General features: G+C 45.9%; 1 protein-coding gene and 1 long non-coding RNA gene across 3 annotated transcripts; one reads left to right on the forward strand and one right to left on the reverse strand.

Annotated features, from left to right (window-relative positions):
* The first annotated feature begins 1580 nt into the window (after nt 1–1580).
* On the forward strand, nt 1581–17029 carry LOC147996458 (uncharacterized). 2 transcript variants are annotated; one of them, XR_015672365.1, is made up of 5 exons: nt 1621–1791; nt 2975–3193; nt 4648–4767; nt 15501–15711; nt 16083–16834. XR_015672365.1 is itself a non-coding variant. In XM_087637640.1 (4 exons), the coding sequence occupies exons 1-4, from the start codon at nt 1768–1770 to the stop codon at nt 16112–16114; spliced, it is 387 nt and encodes a 128-aa protein (XP_087493766.1). In that variant the 5' UTR covers nt 1581–1767; the 3' UTR covers nt 16115–17029. The 2 variants fall into 2 exon arrangements, 1 of the variants encoding a protein (XP_087493766.1); XM_087637640.1 differs by lacking the exon at nt 2975–3193 and having other exon boundaries at nt 1581–1791; nt 16083–17029.
* Nucleotides 9289–10075, reverse strand: LOC147996459 (uncharacterized). The gene is made up of 2 exons (XR_015672366.1): nt 9908–10075; nt 9289–9527 (listed from the first exon to the last, which is right to left on the reverse strand). It is a non-coding gene; the product is annotated as an uncharacterized LOC147996459 (long non-coding RNA).
* Nucleotides 17030–18440: the final 1411 nt, after the last annotated feature.

Below are 18440 nucleotides of genomic sequence, written 5' to 3' on the forward strand. Positions count from 1 at the left end.
GTCAAATCTCGAGCTGGAGTTACAGACAGTTGTGAACTGTCTAATGTGAGCTGAGAATCAAACCCAGGTCCTATGCAGCACTGAGCCATCTCTCTAGTCCTCTGTTTAAAAATCTAATTTATCATTAGTATGTGTACTGCAGTGCAGTTCGTATGAAAGCCAGAAGACACTTGTAGAAGGGATCCACCGGCTGGTACTCTGGTTGTCAGTTTTGAGGTCAAGCACCTTTGTCCACTGAGCCATCTCCACATCTCCACATTCTTGGCTTCTTTGTATCTCGTTATTATTCCCTTTAGCTCAGCTAGCCCATCACTTGCAGGGCTACATCGTCTGTCTTGGAGTGGTTGGTTTGCAGCCAATGATTTCATGGGGACTTCTAGAATAACTTCTCATTCCAACGTGGCTAGGTCCACACCTTATTACACAGAGCTCGTGAAGTCTGAGGCAGGATGCACAGTGACTTTCTGGAACACTTGAGGTCTACTTCTGAATCATAGGCAGCTGCCCCTCACCAGGTGATGTCAAGTCTGCCCTGGCTGGGATGATTAATCTGCAGAACAAATGATCTTATGCTTAACCCCACCCCCGAGAACAGCCAACATGCAGAAGGTGATTTCAAACATACTGTCTCACAATATTTGTTTTTTTAAAATTCAACGGAGAAAAACAATATTTATGGAGGACTACTTGAAGAAAATGAAGTCTGTACATTCCAGAATCCTAAGATCGTCCCCTGAGTTATGAAGGAAATAGACTGTCAGCTAGCTTACCACTAGGATGCATCACATCGGCGCCCCCATAAAGCTGCTTTTACTGATTGCTCTTTGTCATGATGCCATCAGCCCTTATTGAGGGATGTCCTATGCAAGAGCCCTGAGCACTTTGTCATTGTGCTGTGCACAGGACCGGTTTACAGATGCTCTCTGTCATGCCTGGCAGCAGCCTCTCTGCCTACAACGATGCCGAAATTGTATTCTTGTCTCAGCTTCTCAGATGCTCTTTTGCTAGAGACTGACTTCCGTTCACCTCTCGGACTCTGTAAATACTGTAACAGTTGGTGTTTTCCTTTCCACGGAACACTTAAGGATGGAAGCTGTGACTCCCCCACATAGACAAGACCCCCACAGGTCCTTCATCCCGGCTCCTCCTCACCTCCCCGCCCTTATTTCCCCTCCCCCTCGCTTTACTCCCAGTTCCTTGAGTAGGTCCTGGCTGTTTTGCTTTGCTCCTTATTATCAAATCCAGGCCACAGCTCCTGCCCTTCAAAAGACATTTTAAATCCCAACTCCTCATTTGCAGATGGCATGCAATGAGGTAATCATCTTGCTGGGCTCGCCTTGCCTGGGGAAGGCTGCAGTGAGTGGAGACCTGTGGGGTCAGAGCACGGGGACCCTCGGAAGGCCACCAAACTCTAGACAAATAGAGCCTTGTTTCCAGGAGCAGCCAACAGCACTTGTGCCTCTCCTCACCTAGGAGCGTACCAGTCATCCATCTGCACGGGATGAGTAAATATTAGGAGTAGTTTGCTTTCTCTAAGTACACAGTGTTTGAGGAACTGGAGTGGCTCGAGTGCCCAGCCCAATGGGTGCCAAGTTAGTCCAATCCCACACTACTAACTGCGGAGAATCGGGTCGGTCTGGCCAATGTGAAGCTGCCCAGAACTCCCTTCTACACCATGCTGACTCTGTTTGTCCTCTGCCTTGGCAGTGCCTCTCGCCCTCTTCACATGGCTCCAGACACTGATGTGCTTGAGTCTTTCCTGAGGAAATGATCTCAGAAATCAGCAATGAGGTAACAGAAAGCAGGGCAGGGAACTGGAGAGCCAGTGAGGTGTGCTATGGAAGTTTGTGCTGCTATGGCTCCCACCATGTAAAGGGGCCCCTAGAGGTGTTCTTGGCAGACTTTGACTCCCTCATCCCCGCTCTTTGCACCTGAGGTTGGCTCACAGTGGCACTAATTCTCTCTCTCTCTCTCTCTCTCTCTCTCTCTCTCTCTCTCTCTCTCCCCCTCCCTTCCCCTCCCCCTCCCCATGGGCTGTGCTCTCTCTCCCTCCCCTCCCCTCCCCATGTGCTGGCTCTGCTTGAGCTCTCTCTCTCTCTCTCTCTCCCTCCCCGCTCTCCTCCCCCTCCCTATGCACTCTCTCTCCCTCCCTTCCTCCCTCCCTTTCTCCCTCCCTCCCTCCCTCTCATCAGCATCCTCCTGAGCACCCAGAAGTTGCCTGACCTCGTCCACTAAGGTGGTAGAAGAGGCTGTGTCCTAGGCCTCTGGCACCGTGCCCAACACACGATAGGGCAACAACTGCTTCCGGTCCAGCTATGAGTTCTGTTTTTATCATTTTTTATAGACCAGAGTGTTACATGCATGCTCATTTGGGGGGAAAAAAATCACCTGAAATCACTAATATTGCCCAAGCCCCGCATTTTAAAGATGAGGCATGTGCAGCTCAGTAAACCTGGGCACAGTAATTGCGGGATATCTAAACAAGTCCACAAAGTAAGCCAAAGACAGACCAGGGAGTCAGTCAGCTGGAGCTGCAGTACAAATTATTAACACTTCAGATGTTTGACCCACTCTATGCTAGATTTCCAAGAGGAAACTGCTTGAAATAAATGAACTTGGAAAGTTCCTGAGCTCTGATTAAGGAGGTGAGCAATATGAGAGAGGTTTTCTCCTCTGGCAAGAGATTCGCCTTCCATAAATATGGTGGTCTGAATGAGAATGGACCCCATAGGCTCCCATATTTGAATGTTCAGTCACCAGGGAGTAGCATTACTTGAGAAGGATTAGGAGGTGTGGTCTTGTTGGAGTAGGTGTGGTCTTGGAGCAGATATGGCCTTGTTGGAGGAAGTGTGTCACTGCGGGTGGACCTTTAGGTTTCAAAAGCCCAAGTCTGTCCCAGTGACTGACTGACACTCTCTCTCTCTCTCTCTCTCTCTCTCTCTCTCTCTCTCTCTCTCTCTCTCTCTGCCTTCAGATCCTGTAAACACATGGTGCCTGTTTGTAAAGTTCTCAGCTACATCTCTTGGTACCATGTATGCATGTGTGCTGCTGTGCTCCCCACTGTGACGACAGTAAGCCAAATTTCTGAAATTGTAAGAAGCCTCAATTAAATGCTTTCTTTTATAAGAGTTGCCTAGGTCATGGTATGCCTTTACAGCAATAAAACAGTGACCAAGACAGCAAGCATGCCAAGGTAAGCTAGCATGGATTTCGAGTGAGTACAAACTCTCTGAGAATTCTCTTCCTCCAACCTGTTTAGCCAACAATGGCAGCATAGAGACAGCAGTAAATTTGTTTGCAGTAAAATATAGGTTCTAGAATGTTCTACTGTCTTAATAAATTATAAGAGCCCTCTAGAGTCTCCCACCTCCTCAGCTTCCTGGCTCATTCCTACCTCTGCATACCCTTGCACTGCTGTCTTTAACATGTGTATAAGACACATAATGCCAGGAACTTTCAACAGATACTGTGAAAACCAGAGGGTTAGAGGGCTACTGCAGGGGTGGCAGAGACAGGTGGACCTAGGAAGCTAAATGGCTGGCTGGCCTGGCCAAATTCCTGAGCTCCAGGTTCAGGGAAGGCCCTGTTTCAAACAGTACGGTGGGGGCTGGAGGGATGACTTAGTAGTTTCGAGTGCACGCCCTGCTTCATTGCAGAGGCCCCATGCTTGGTTCCCAGAACCCACGTCGGGCAGCTCACAACTAACTGCCTGTGACTCCAACTCTAAGGACTCTGGCACCCTCTTCTGGACTCTGTGGGTACCAGCACTCACACATGCACGTACTCACGCAGAAACACACACACACATACACATAATTAAAAATAAAATAATATATGTTATTCTAGAAGAAGAACTGTGGAAAACACAGTGTCCATTTTTGGCATCTATATGCATATTCGTACACACATACGGAAACACACATGCACACGCACCAAGATCAAAAGCCTACCACTTCTCCCTGTACACCATCATTACAAGTCTAGGGAAATACACAGTGATTGTGTCCTGGGAACTATTTGTTCCTGCCAAATGAGAGGGGTAGGATTTATTTGAACAGACACACTCATACTAAGTTTGTTTTATCTGCACAGACAAGGGTCAACAGTACTGTAGAAAAGAGTGGCTGGTTCAGTCTATGATGCCTGCTGCAAAAGCATTCAGGGGGAGGCAGATACCGGGCTTCGTCTGTGTGGCCCATCCCCCAATGTCTTTTGACATTGATCTGAATGGAACCATGATGCCAAATGACAAAGACAAATGGTAAAGCTCTACCCCATCCCTGAAGCCACACAAAAGAAGCTAAGAGAACAAAATGTTGCATCTCATGGCCTTGGGGCTCATCCACCACCTCAGCTAGTTGGGTAACCTCTCCAACCTTGGATACCTTACTTAACTGCTCTGGGCCTCGGGTGACGACTGAGGTAACGTATATAATAGGAGCTTTTGCTTTGCAAGTACTTGGGACATTAAGTATGGATAGTTCCCACTGGGGCCAGCTTTCCTGCCAGGAACATAGTTCCCACCCCCAGTAGTGGCTGGATATGGTTCTTCTTGACTCGGAATTGAGCAGAAGTTGTACATATTAAGATAGTCAAACTAAGAAACAGTTCTTTGGCTTCCTCACACCTTTTCCCCTTGTCTACTAGGTGGAACCTGAGGCCCAAGATGACAACTCGTCAGAGGCCCCAAGAGTCCACAGAGAAGAAAGCTGGCCCTGGTCAAGAATGCTGGGACTGTCACTTGGGGACTCGAAAGTTTTGACCGTGGTAAGCAACTAAAGCCCAGGCTCACTTCTTACAAAGCTACAGACACCCTGAGTAACACAGCTCCCCGGGTTTTCTTACAAAGCTACAGACACCCTGAGTAACACAGCTCCCGGGTTTTCTTACAAAGCTACAGACACCCTGAGTAACACAGCTCCCCGGGTTTTCTTACAAAGCTACAGACACCCTGAGTAACACAGCTCCCCGGGTTTTCGGAACAGGTTCATTTGTCTCTATTCAAGGGACGTTGGCTCCATTCCCGGCCCAGGGTATGATCCCGAACTTTTATATACCTGAGCACTCTAAATGTAGATTTTAATCCTCATTCTTTACCAGTGATCGGCTTAAGCATGGGCATTGGAGAGAATGCTGGCACTGAGATTTGAGATGTCTCCTAGGAAGAATTCTTAGAAAGATCCTTGCTTTCTGTTGTACAGCCTTTGGCTTTCCTATGTCCCTTGGAGTTTTGTTTTGTTTTGTTTTGTTTTAGCAAGGGGGGTTTTTCATTGTTTCATTCTTTTTCATTGTTACATATGATACAAAACAAAATCTATCTGATTAAATGAATACTTTGATGAGTTTTGACAAATGTCATCTTACCATCACTGTAAGGAAGAGTCCCCATCCTTCCCTGAGGTTTCCTGCACCTGCTAACAAGTCAGGGTCCTGGGGTTGGGGATTTAGCTCAGTGGTAGAGTGCTTGCCTGGAAAGTGCAAGGCCCTGGGTTTGGTCCTCAGCTCCAAAAGGAAAAACAAAAAACAAAAAAAAAAAACAAAAAAACAAAAAAAAAACAAGTCAGGGTCCTCTCTCTACACCGGTCCCTGATAGCTTGCTTGCTGTCACCTGGCTTTTTGCCTTTTCTAGCATTTCATATAAACTGACTTATGTAGATATACTTATTTTTTTAAGTCAGGGTCTCACATGGTCTCCTAGTCTACCTCAAACTTACTACATAGCTCTCACTGACCTAGAACCTAGTGATCTTCCCATACCCCTCCTGGAGGTTCACAAACGTTGTTCTGAATACAGCAGGCTGCTCCACATTACTGCTGGGAACCCTTCCAGCCTGCAGCCATGATCAATGGTTCAACCAATCACTGATCAATGCAGATTTAGCTTCCTTCTACTTTTAGCCTATTAGGAACCTGGATATCAGGAATCCTTGTGAGTAAGTTTGTATGGGAACACATTCTCTCTCTCTCTCTCTCTCTCTCTCTCTCTCTCTCTCTCTCTCTCTGAGGAAAATTCCTTGGGCATGGAATTATAGGATCATATAGTAGACTTATATTTAAATTTATAGACACCTCCCCAAACTTGCAGCTTCAAATACTTTAGCATTTCCAGGGGAATACATGAACATTTTCGCTCTTCTGCCCTGTCAACACTTGGTCTTGTCAGGTAGGTTTAAAGGACTCTGCAGTAGAGGGTGGTATCTTACTGTGGCTTTGATTTGCATCCCCTCTGTGACTAATTATATGTAGCAACTTTTTGTGTGCTTTTGCCATCTAGATATTTTCCTTAGGGAAATGTCTGTTAAAATATTTCCCACTTTTAATTGGTCTATTATTAATAAATTATGAGTTTATTATATATTTTGAATATAAACCATTTGTCAGGGAGTTGGAGTGTAGTCCAGTGATAGAGTGTGTACCTAGCACGCATTCAATCCTTAGTACTGGGAAAAACTTATCAGATACGTTTTGCAGGTGTTTTCTAGACTCATGCTTGTGTAGATATCCTGTTTTCTTTACCTTTGCTTACCTGTGACTTTACATTTAAAGGGAAAGTTGAAGGCTGCCAAGATGGCTCAGCCGGTAAAGGAGCTTGCTGCTAAGCCTGACAACCTGAGTTCAATCCCTAGGATCCACATGATGGAGCGAGAGGGCTGAGTCCTGGGAGTTGTTCTTTGATTTTCACATGCATAGCGTTCATATCTACATGTCAAGGGCACACACATATACACTAAACACACATGTGCACACACACATATAATGCATGCACACACATACACATACACACACATGCAATACACACACCCAGGACTGAGTATTGGGCTGGGCACAAACACAAATAGAAGTAAAAATGCAAGTATAGTAGATACTCTGTAGTTATTGTTACTGGAGTACTTGAAACATTCACCTTTAATGTCCTTGGAGAGGATGTTTACTTTTCTCTTTTTGTTTACCCTGTCTGCTCTTCTTCTGCCCCTCGTTGGGTGTAAATTTGCTCTGTTTCATAGTTCACTGAGTTGTCATGGGCTTTTACCTATCCCCTCTACTCTAACCTGTGTTTCCGAGCTGCAGCCTCTAACAGTCGGCCTCCACCTCAGGTCAGGAGGAGCAGAGGTTGCACACCTCTGCCTTGTCTCCTCCCTTCCTGTGCTGTTCTCATGTTAATTTTCTACATAGATCTCAGACTGTGTGAATGTTATTTTTGTTTTGACTAGTCCAAAAAAAAAAAAATCGGAAACTTTAACACAAAAGAAGGCTTTTGTAATCATTAAAATGTTTTCCTTTCCAGAGCTCTGTTTCTTTGTGTAATCCCCAAATTCCATCTGCTCACTCTCCTTCTGGATGAAGAATTTCCTTTAGCTCTTGTTTGCCTGACGATGTCTTTGTCTTCATTTTTAATCTATTTCCCCTGAACATGAAATGATAGTTTGCAAGGTTGTGTATATACATGCATGTATACATAGATGTATATGGCTTCTTTCCTCTCAGCTTTCTGAGGACATCGTTCTACTATTTTCTAGCTTTGGGGACTTAGGACAAGAAGCTATGTCATTCTTGTCTCCATCCTGTCTCCTTGCTCTTTGGAAAATTCTCACTTTAAGTCTGCTATAGAACAGGATCCTCTGAGAACTTTCAACATCTTGGTCAAGTCACTTGGGCTGCTTTCCAGAGTCCATCACGAACTATCCTATTGGCTGCTGACATTTTCTCATAGAATATCTTGTTTGACTTGGGGAACTTCACCGAACCCTTCCCAAGACTCCAGCCTTTCATCCCAGGCATGTGTATGCGATTCTGTCCTAACTTCAGGTGGCTTCAGAGTCTCAGGAGGTGCTAAGAGTACACAGACGAGGGAACATGTGTGCACAAGTGTGTGTGTGTGTGTGTGTGTCTGTGTGTGTGTGTGTGTGTTTGCAAGAAGCATGCAGGCATGTGCCGGGGAGGCCATCACACACACTGGGTGATGGCTTCCAGTATATTATTTAGGGATCACCCATGCTTCTACTTCTGCAGGTGACCCCTCACCCACACCCTGTAAGTTAACCCAATAAACCCATTGATTTCCCAAAGTGAACTTTAGTGGAGTGTTATATTGGTTTGTCATTGGGAATTTATGAGGAGGGGGTAAACAGTGTTTAAATCTCCCTAGGGAAGGAATTTTCCAAACAAAGTCTGTTTCTAGTGCCTACTCCTCTGGTATGGGTCGTATTTCCCTGCTACTTGGCGTATGTGACAGCTCTTGGTCGCTAAGCATTACAGCTGTTACTGCAGATGATCTGAACTCTGCTGTCTGCCTCTGGAGGGTAAGGGCTGTTGGATGGATGGCCGAGTTGCCTGCAGGTCAGCTCCAGATCCTCTTTAGGATTGTGTGTTGAGTGTTGTTGAGAATGATAGCCTTCACTGTAGAGCTAACCGAAGCTTTCTTTGAAGGTGTGGCCCTACTGGGCCCTTCGAGAAGGCTCAGCTTTCTTTTTCACCTGCAGGAAAGACAAATGGTTCTCTTTCGTTTGTGAACAGAGAGATGGTGCTGAGCACTGTTCTCCATGAGACATTGTTATTTCCTAGTCTATGTGGTTTCAGCCGGGGTTGGCACAATTTCATATTCAGCCAAACATTCCAGCCTTCCCTTTATGCATAGTCCTTGGATTTTTCTTTCTGGGAAACATTTCTCCAGCTCCCTTCTCCACACTGGGACAGTCAAAAACACATTGCAAAGAGAGCGGGAAAGGACTTACTTACCCTCCCCCTCCAACCCTAGAAGTCTGAAAATGACAGAACTGTGAATAAATCCTCTCAGAACTCAGCTACCGTGCTCCCCTGGGGACTTTGCACCTCTCTATAGGTATTTTCTTTATGAAGAGATCCAGGGGCTGGAATGTTGTATGTTGCCCTTCAGTTGGGGTGACTCTGTGAGCCCCTGCCCAGGAGTTGCCTGCTTTGTCTGATTTCCCAGTCTCTTTGCCAAGAGGGCATGTGTGACCCTGGCAACTCTTCATGCTCAAAGACGGAAGAGGTGTTCTTAAAGAGGTGTTGACACACACAGTCTTTCCTTCCTTGAGAATCACTGTGCCTGGTTGTGATCCCGCTTGTGAGCCAAGGTCTAGACATGGCAGGAGCTGGTCAGTACCCAGAGTGAGTGTGAGACTGGCAGGAAGCAAAGGTGGGAATTGCTGGGATTTGTGTGTTTGTTTTTGACATAGGATATTGCTACGCAGTCCAGACTAACCTTGAGCTCACCACAAGCCTCTTGCCCTAGCCTCCAAGGATCAGGATGGCCAAAGACACATATGATCATGCCGAATATTACCTGTATTCTTAAAGACATTGTGGGGGTTCGAATGAAAATGGCCCCTATAGGCCCCATAGGGAGTAGCATTATTAAGTGGTGTGGTCTTGTTGGAGGAAGTGCATCACTGGAGGTGGGTTTTGAGGCTTCAGATTGTCAAGTCAGGCCAAGTGTCATTCTCTCTTCCTGCTGTCTGCTGATCCAGATGTAGGACTCTCCACTCCTTCTCCAGCACGATGTCTGCCTGCATGACACCATGATAATAATGAACTAAACCTCTGAACCATAAGTCAGATCCAGTGAGATATTTTCCTTTATTGAAGAGTTGCTGTGGTCATGGCATCTGTCCCCAGAACAAACCCCTGACTAAGATAGACATCAAACATACACTGAGCTCACCAACTCAGGAGCTGTCCCACCATGGAAGATCATGGCTGCATAAGAAAAAAATTGTTTTAAGTTTTCAGCTAATTGAACTGGGTTTTATGTGCAATCAAACATACTCCACCTAGTATAAATTAGTGTATTAACACAGTAGCAATAGTCTTACTCAATAATCGTTAGCAAATAATTCTGAACGTTATCACAGAACATGGCTTAGACAGTATACTGAGTGCCACACACCTTTTCTTACCCAATGCACAGCAAGCGTGGTGTGTAGGCAGCTGTCTTAAACCCAGTGTGTGGAGCTCTAATTCAAGGCACATTTTCAAGCTTGCGAAGTTTAATCTGAGGCTCAGCCAGGCTCCCACCACTGATGGGCTGTAACTTTTTCTAGATCTCAGAACCATAGTTCTTTTCACGTTAAAGAAAAATTGATCAAGGAAAAGCAACATTACAAATGAGTCTTATCCCACTCATAACTCTGTGCAATTATTTCTCAGCTACACTGAGAAAGGTCTAGCCTGAGTCACTCCTCCTAACTTAACCCTGCCTGCCCATTTCTGAAGAAAGAGGTTCACCATTAAACTAAATGGAGAGAAACTTGAAGCAATCCCATTAAAATCAGGGACTAGACAAGGCTGCCCACCCTCTCCCTACTTATTCAATATAGTTCTCGAAGTCCTAGCCAGAGCAATCAGACAACAAAAGGAAATCAAAGGGATACAGATTGGAAAGGAAGAAGTCAAAACATCACTATTTGCAGATGATACAATATTTATATTTAAGTGATCCCAAAAGTTCCACCAGAGAACTACTAAATCTGATAAACACCTTCAGCAAAGTGGCTGGGTATAAAATTAACTTAAATAGATCAGAAGCTTTCCTCTACACAAAAGAGAAACAATCTGAGAAAGAAATTAGTGAAACAACACCCTTCATAATAGTCCCAAATGATATAAAATACCTCGGTGTGACTTTAATCAAGCAAGTGAAAGATCTGTATGATAAGAACTTCAAGCCTCTGAAGAAAGAAATTGAAGAAGATCTCAGAAGATGAAAAATCTCCCATGCTCATGGATTGGCAGGATTAATGGCCATTTTACCAAAAGCAATCTACAGATTCAATGCAATTCCCATCAAAATACCAATCCAATTCTTCAGAGAGTTAGACAGAACAATTTGCAAATTCATCTGAAATAACAAAAAACCCAGGATAGCTAAAACTATCCTCAACAATAAAAGGACTTCAGGGGGAATCACTATCCCTGAACTCAAGCAGTATTACAGAGCAATAGTGATAAAAACTGCATGGTATTGGTACAGAGACAGACAGATAGACCAGTGGAATAGAATTGAAGACCCAGAAATGAACCCACACACCTATGGTCACTTGATTTTTGACAAAGGAGCCAAAACCATCCAATGGAAAAAAGATAGCATTTTCAGCAAATGGTGCTGGTTCAACTGGAGGTCAACATGTAGAAGAATGCAGATCAATCCATGCTTATCACCTTGTACAAAGCTTAAGTACAAGTGGATCAAGGACCTCCACATCAAACCAGATACATTCAAACTAATAGAAGAAAAAGTAGGGAAGAATCTTGAACACATGGGCACTGGAGAAAATTTCCTGAACAAAACACCAATGGCTTATGCTCTAAGATCAAGAATCGACAAATGGGATCTCATAAAACTGCAAAGCTTCTGTAAGGCAAAGGACACTGTCGTTAGGACAAAACAGCAACCAACAGATTGGGAAAAGATCTTTACCAATCCTACAACTGATAGAGGGCTTATATCCAAAATATACAAAGAACTCACGAAGTTAGACTGCAGGGAGACAAATAACCCTATTAAAAATGGGGTTCAGAGCTAAACAAAGAATTAACAGCTGAGGGATGTCAAATGGCTGAGAAGCACCTAAAGAAATGTTCAACATCCTTAGTCATCAGGGAAATGCAAATCAAAACAACCCTGAGATTCCACCTCACACCAGTCAGAATGGCTAAGATCAAAAACTCCAGTGACAGCAGATGCTGGCTCCTCCATTGGGTGGGATTGCAGACTGGTACAACCATTCTGGAAATCAGTCTGGAGGTTCCTCAGAAAATTGGACATTGAACTACCTGAGGACCCAGCTATATCTCTCTTGGGCATATACCCAAAAGATGTTCCAACATATAACAAAGACACATGCTCCACTATGTTCATCGCAGCCTTATTTATAATAGCCAGAAGCTGGAAAGAACCCAGATGCCCTTCAACAGAGGAATGGATACAGACAATGTGGTACATCTACACAATGGAATATTACTCAGCTATCAAAAACAATGACTTTATGAAATTCATAGGCAAATGGATGGAACTGGAAAATATCATCCTGAGTGAGGTAACCCAATCACAGAAAAACACACATAGTATGCACTCATTGATAAGTGGCTATTAGCCCAAATGCTTGAATTACCTTAAATGCACAGAACACATGAAACTCAAGAAGAATGACCAAAATGCAGATGCTTCACTCCTTCTTTAAAAGGGGAACAAGAATACCCTAGGGAGGGAATAGGGAGGCAAAGTTTAGAATAGAGGCTGAAGGAATACCCATTCAGAGCCTGCCCCCCACATGTGGCCCATACATATACAGCCACCAAACTAGATAAGATGGATGAAGCAAAAAAGTGCAGGCTGACAGGAATCAGATGTAGATCTCTCCTGAGAGACACAGCCAGAATATGGCAAATACATAGTTGAATGCCAGCAGCAAACCACGGAACTGAGAACGGGACCCCCGTTGAAGGAATCAGAGAAAGGACTGAAAGAGCTTGAAGAGGCTTGAGACCCCTTATGAACAACAATGCCAACCAACCAGGGACTAAGCCACTACCCAAGGACTATACATGGACTGACCCAGGGCTCCAATTGTATAGGTAGCAATGAATAGCCCAGTAAGAGCACCAGTGGAAAGGGAAGTCCTTGGTCCTGCCAAGACTGAACCCCCCAGTGAACGGGATTGTTGGGGGGAGGGCGGTAATGGGGGGAGGATGGGGAGGGGAACAGGCATATAGAAGGGAGGGGGAGGGGTTAGGGGGATGTTGGCCTGGAATCTGGGAAAGGGAATAACAATTGAAATATAAATAAGAAATACTCAAGTTAATAAAAATGGAAAGAAAAAAGAAAGAAAGAAAGAGGTTCACAAACTTTTTAGCCTATTCAGAAAGAATATCTGAAACAGAAAATAGAACCAGGCAACTAGGAGCTAGGATTAGGTCCTGTAAACTTGGAAAAGAAAGAGAAGAAAAGAAGCTAAAGCCATGGCGAAGGCTCTACAGGAATGATGTACTAAAGTCGTGATTGTGGAGGGCTAGCATGTTACATAGCCAGAGCCAGATCATTTTCAGTGTCCTTAGTTGCCTCACCGGCCACCTTGGATCAGATTTAACATCCTTTGTCTATTGGGAGAACCTTTAGACCATATTCTTAGCAGCTCTCTATCTTCTACCTACCCCAGACCTAGAGTGTGATCAAATAACACCCGAAACCTATGGAAAACCTTTGCCACTGCCCACCTCCTTGAGTGGTCACTAATGCATTTGAAAAGTACCTCCATTTATGACTTTTGTTCGGTAGGTATAAAAACTTCATGCAAAATGTCTGCATTGGAATATATCAATCTGGCAATAGGAATCCGCATTCCTGGGCCTTGCTCTCCCATGTTTTCCCTAAGACTAAACTGTCTCCTATTTCCTTTGAGGTAGAGCTGTGTTTTTCTGGGTTAACAGTCCCTACCCACCACCCCCAACAAGTGATCTAGATGCATGAAGGATAAAATAAAGTAGCCAGGAAATATGGATGCTACTTAATTGAAGAAAGGCTCTAGGTCAGGAGGTGAAGGCCACTGGGGGATAGCCCAGCCCCTGTGTGCTCACTCTGCCCTGCACAAGCCCTAAAAGATGCTAGCTCAGAGGTGCTAGAAAGAGCCCATGGCCCCTAAATCTTTCCTGGTCTCTCTCGGAATGCCGCCAAAGTCACCGTTTTAAGACTTGGAGAGATGTGTGAAAAATGGACTATGTTATAGCAGTGTACAAACACTATAATTCTTCTTGCAAGGGCTCAGCCACTCAGTGCAAGTGAGGGTTCTGAGAGCTGCTATCAGCAGCGGGAGGGAAAAACCCTCCCTGAACGTGACTTACACATCACAGTGGCAGACGGTTGTTTTTTTCAAACCCACAGTTGATCGGTCACACATTAGGGAAAGAGAAAGGACACAGAGCAAACGAATCTAACAACCAAACAGTCCAGCTCTAAACGCCGCTGTCACTGATGTCCAGAGACCACTTTCACTCAGGGACAGGGGGAGAGGTGGCACAAGTGGTCCCAAGTTCAGTTGCCCAGGGCCACCACATCCACAGCCAGTGATGGGAAGGACAGAGAATGGGTGTTGCCTCTGCAAAGCCTCAATCATGCTCAGCCAGGCCAACTACAGGGCTGGAAAAGGAAGCCAGAGCTGAGCTGGCAGCCGGAGATCCTGGAAGGGTCCCCTCCTGCTAGGGTAAGTGGCTCCTGTGTGTCCAGGAATGTCTGAGACCAGTGTGGTGAACTGCCTGGGGCCTGGGTTTTATGGCCAGTTAAAGGCTTAGCTCATCCTTGAAGATTTTTTGGTCCTTGCTTCTGATTGGTGCAGGCTTTGCTGGATACACCTACTGCTCACTTCTGGGGTCAGCCCATCTGAATGTCAGGACCGCCTCCAGTTTGGTTCTCTTTATTTTCTATCCTAAGCGTTCACTCAAAAAACCCAGAGCCAGGAAAAGAAAGACAGTGCAGAATGGTTGACCCTGAGCTGCTGAGGATTCTCTCTCTCTCTCTCTCTCTCTCTCTCTCTCTCTCTCTCTCTCTCTCTCTGTGTGTGTGTGTGTGTGTGTGTGTGTGTGTGTGTGCAGTTCAGAAGTTGACATTGAGGCGCTCTATTGTTCTTTACCTTATTAAAAATTTTAAATTACATTTATTTAATGTGTGTGGATGCCTGCATGCCATAGTAAAGGTCAGAGGACAGCTTCTGGGAGTTGCTTTGCTCCTTTCAACACATGGGATCCAGGGCTGGAACTCAAGGTCATCAGATTTGGCCAGCACACTTCAGGGATCCACCTGTCTCTGCTCCCACAGTGTCAGGGTTACAGAACTCTCACCTTGGCCAACTCCCCCCACAGCCTCATACCCGTCCGTGTCAGGGGTCTGAACTCAAATCCTCCTGGCTTTGAGCCAGGCACACCTAGTTTTCTCCCTAACCCCTCATGACTTTTGTAATGATCACCAGGCATAAAGTTCAAGAGACATATTTCCTTCCTGCCTGCTGCTTTTCCCACAGAAATTGGGCAGAAGCAGCAGAGAAACTGGAAACGCATCACCAAGCAAGGGTCTTACCTTCTATCCTTCAATCCCAGAAAGCCAAAGAGAGTGAAAATTTAAATTAAACCATCTTCAGACATAAGGGGGAAGATAGAAAGCAGCTTGTAGAAGACCTAGCACTGGGCAGGCAGAAGCAGGAGGGACCTGGGCTCAAGGTCCTCACCTATATAGTTTGAGGTAGTCCCAGGATACATAAACCTTGTCTCAGAGAGAAAGAGAGAGAGAGAGAGAGAGAGAGAGAGAGAGAGAGAGAGAGAGAGAGAGAGAGAGAGAGAGAGCGCCCTATGGCTGAGAACACAAAATGAAAACAGTTACTTTCTGGGGGCAGAAGTTGGTATTATGAATGCTTTAAAAAAAAAACCCATCTGTTATTTCGATAAACAGCGTTTTAAAGAATGACATCTGTGTATCAAATTTTGGATTTTGTCAGGATATCCCTCAGTCTCTCCCATTCGTTCCTGGAATCACACTCCCTGCCCCTCAGGCTGGTAGCACTTTGAACTTATCCGGCGAACAAAGAAGAGAGTCCTTGCCACATTTTAACGGTCTCCAGCTGTGGATCAGCCCTTCCGGCCAGCAGGAGTCTCAGCCACGCCCTCCCCAAGCTTCTGGGCAGCTGTGTGCCTGGATCTTGGCTGCCGGTTAGTACTATGCGTTGGCCCCTGGAAAATGTTACCGCCCAATGCGGCCACTTATAGAATCTATCCCAGAAGTCTTTGGCACAAAGATCCGGGCTGGCTCTGTTCTTCAGGTGTTAGGTGAAAGAAATGCATCCTGTACTTGCCCCGGGACGGGGAGCTCAGTAACTGGCCGCACTGCAGAATCAACAGTTATGCTAAGAAACCCCGCCCGCCCGCCCGCTCGCCCGCCCTATCGGACAGTAGGAGGCTTAGCCTGTCCTTAAACCTTGCTGGCTTAAACCTTGCGACCCACAGCTCCACCCACTCCCTCCTCTCCTCAGTTCCCCTCCTCCTCTCCCTCCCCTTCACCAGTGTCTCCTTTGCATCTCCAGGAAAGTTCACAAGACGGGGGAGGACCGCCTGACAAACCTGCACCTTTGACCGGTTCTCCCCCAGCAAGAAGAACCTACCGAAATCCCCAATTCACAGACTCTGCAGATGCTGATATTTTTAAAATTTCAAATTGAGAGCCTGGAATGGTGGCTCACATCTGTCTGTCATTCTAGCCAGAAGAATTGTGAGTTTCCAGGTCTGTCTGGACTGCAGAGAGAGTTCCAGGCCAGCTTGGGCTACAAAGTGAAACCTGGTCACAAAATTGAGAGGCAGGTAGGAGGGACCATGCTTATAATCCTAGAACTCCAGAGGGAGAGACAGGAGGATTGCTCACAGTGGACTACGTAGGGAGAACCTGTCTCAAAGCACCACCGGAAGTTCCTCAAAACTAGAGTCTAGATCCCTCTCCCAGGACTATAGTGAAAGGGTATGGAGGCAGGACTCAGCCCCTCTCACAGTAGGTCAAAGGTGCAAGTGACTGAAGTATGTCTCAACAGATAAATGGCAAGCAAGGAGTACCACGTGCCTACAGTGGAGGAGTATCCAGCCTGAAAGAGAATGAAGTATCTTAAGACGGTCTGGTTGTGTGGGCCCAGCTGACCTGGAACCCACTGTGTAACCCAAGCTGGCACTGAGTGCGAAGGGTCCATGTGACCCTCCCAAGTACTGCAGTTATCAGCATATACCTCCGCCATGGTACTGTGGATGAACCTTGAAGACAAGCTAATTGAACTGTGCCAGTGATGAAAGGGCAGGTAGTGTATAATCCGGCTTGTTTGATGTATCAGAAGAGTCAGATTCACGGAGACAGAAATGGAATACTGATCACCAGGGGCAGGAGCAGTAGGGAACAGGATGTTATTGTTTGGTGGGAATAATGCCAGTTGGGAACAATGAAAAAAATCCTGGAGACAAATACAGTGATGGCTAAACGTGCTTACCACCACTGAATTATCCATTTGAAGTGTTTTAGATGGAAAATCTATGCTGTGTTTGTTCTACTGCAGAGAAGAGGAGGAGAAGAGAGGGGAAGAGGGGGAGGAGGAGGAGGAGAAGAAGAAGAAGAAGAGGAAGAGGAAGAGGAGGAAGAAGAAGAAATAATGGAATGTCATAATTGGTTGGTTCATTTTGTCAGTAAGCTGCTGCGGAGACCTCCAATGCCAACGCTGAACTAGGCAGAGAATACAAAGGTAAGCGAAGGACACTTGTGTTCCCAGGGAGCTGCTCCTTGCTACAGTGTGGATCTTCAATGTCCCCAAAGACCCTAATGTGGACCCAAAGTCTTGACTAATGGAGTGGCAGTTTGGGGAGGCAGGAGAGCCTTCAGGAGGCAGAGCTTCATGAGGGGTATACAGGTCACTGAGATCATGCCCTCGAAGGGGGGTTTGGGACTCAGAATCTTCCTCACTTCTAGTGTTTATTTTGGTTTTGAGGCAGGGTCTTATGTGGCTCTAGCTGTAGTCAAAGATGACTCTGAACTTAGATCCTGCTGCTTCTACCTCTGTAGTGCTGAGTTTATAGGAGTGTGCCAGCACACTTGGTAATGGAGGAAGGGTTAGCCATGGCCCATATTTGGAAAGAACATCCACCATGAGAGAAAAGACATGGTGAGGCAGAGGCTCTCTGCTGTAGGAATGTGAGGCTGCTGGCTCATACAGCTCCAGAGCAGAGCAAGATCAAGAAACAGAGCCAGGCTACAAACCACCAAGCGCACTACCATCTACCCATCTGGGCTCCACATGCCCAAGGCCCCTCATGCTCCCAAAACAGTGCCACCAGCCAGGGACCAAGTGTTCAAACATATGAGTTAGTGGGGGACATTCCACATTCAAATCACAACATCCAACTACCCTCATCTTCTTCCTTGTCAAGAGAGGCCATAAAGGCCCGAATGGAAACTGATTTTCAGACCTTTTTCTTTCAGTGCTGGGAATCAAACACGCAAACCAGCAGCTTGTATTTACACTGCCACCACTGAGCTACATCTCCTGGCCCTGTTTTTGTTGTCGTTTGGGTTTTTGCTTTTCTCAAGTGACAGATTCTCACTCTGTAGCTCAGGCTGGCCTCAAATTTGTAATCTTCATACCTCTGTCTTCTCAGTACTGGGATCATAGGTGTGGTTCATCATGCCTGCCCCCTCCCTCCCTCCCTTCCTCCCTCCCTCCCTCCCTCCCTCCCTCCCTCCCTCCCTCCATCTCTCCTTCCCTTAGTCCCTCCTCTTTCTAGTCCTATCACTGTAGACACTGTGTTCCTCCTTCTGATGAATGACAGGGCACACACGAAGCTTGAAGACCCAGTCTGTTCGCATGGACACTTACTTGCAATGCAGACTCTCAGCTTCACCCGAGCCCTATTTA

The sequence above is a fragment of the Rattus norvegicus genome, chromosome 2, assembly GCF_021556685.1.
Source record: "Rattus norvegicus strain SHRSP/BbbUtx chromosome 2, alternate assembly SHRSP_T2T, whole genome shotgun sequence".
NCBI classification, from domain to species: Eukaryota; Metazoa; Chordata; class Mammalia; order Rodentia; family Muridae; genus Rattus; species Rattus norvegicus.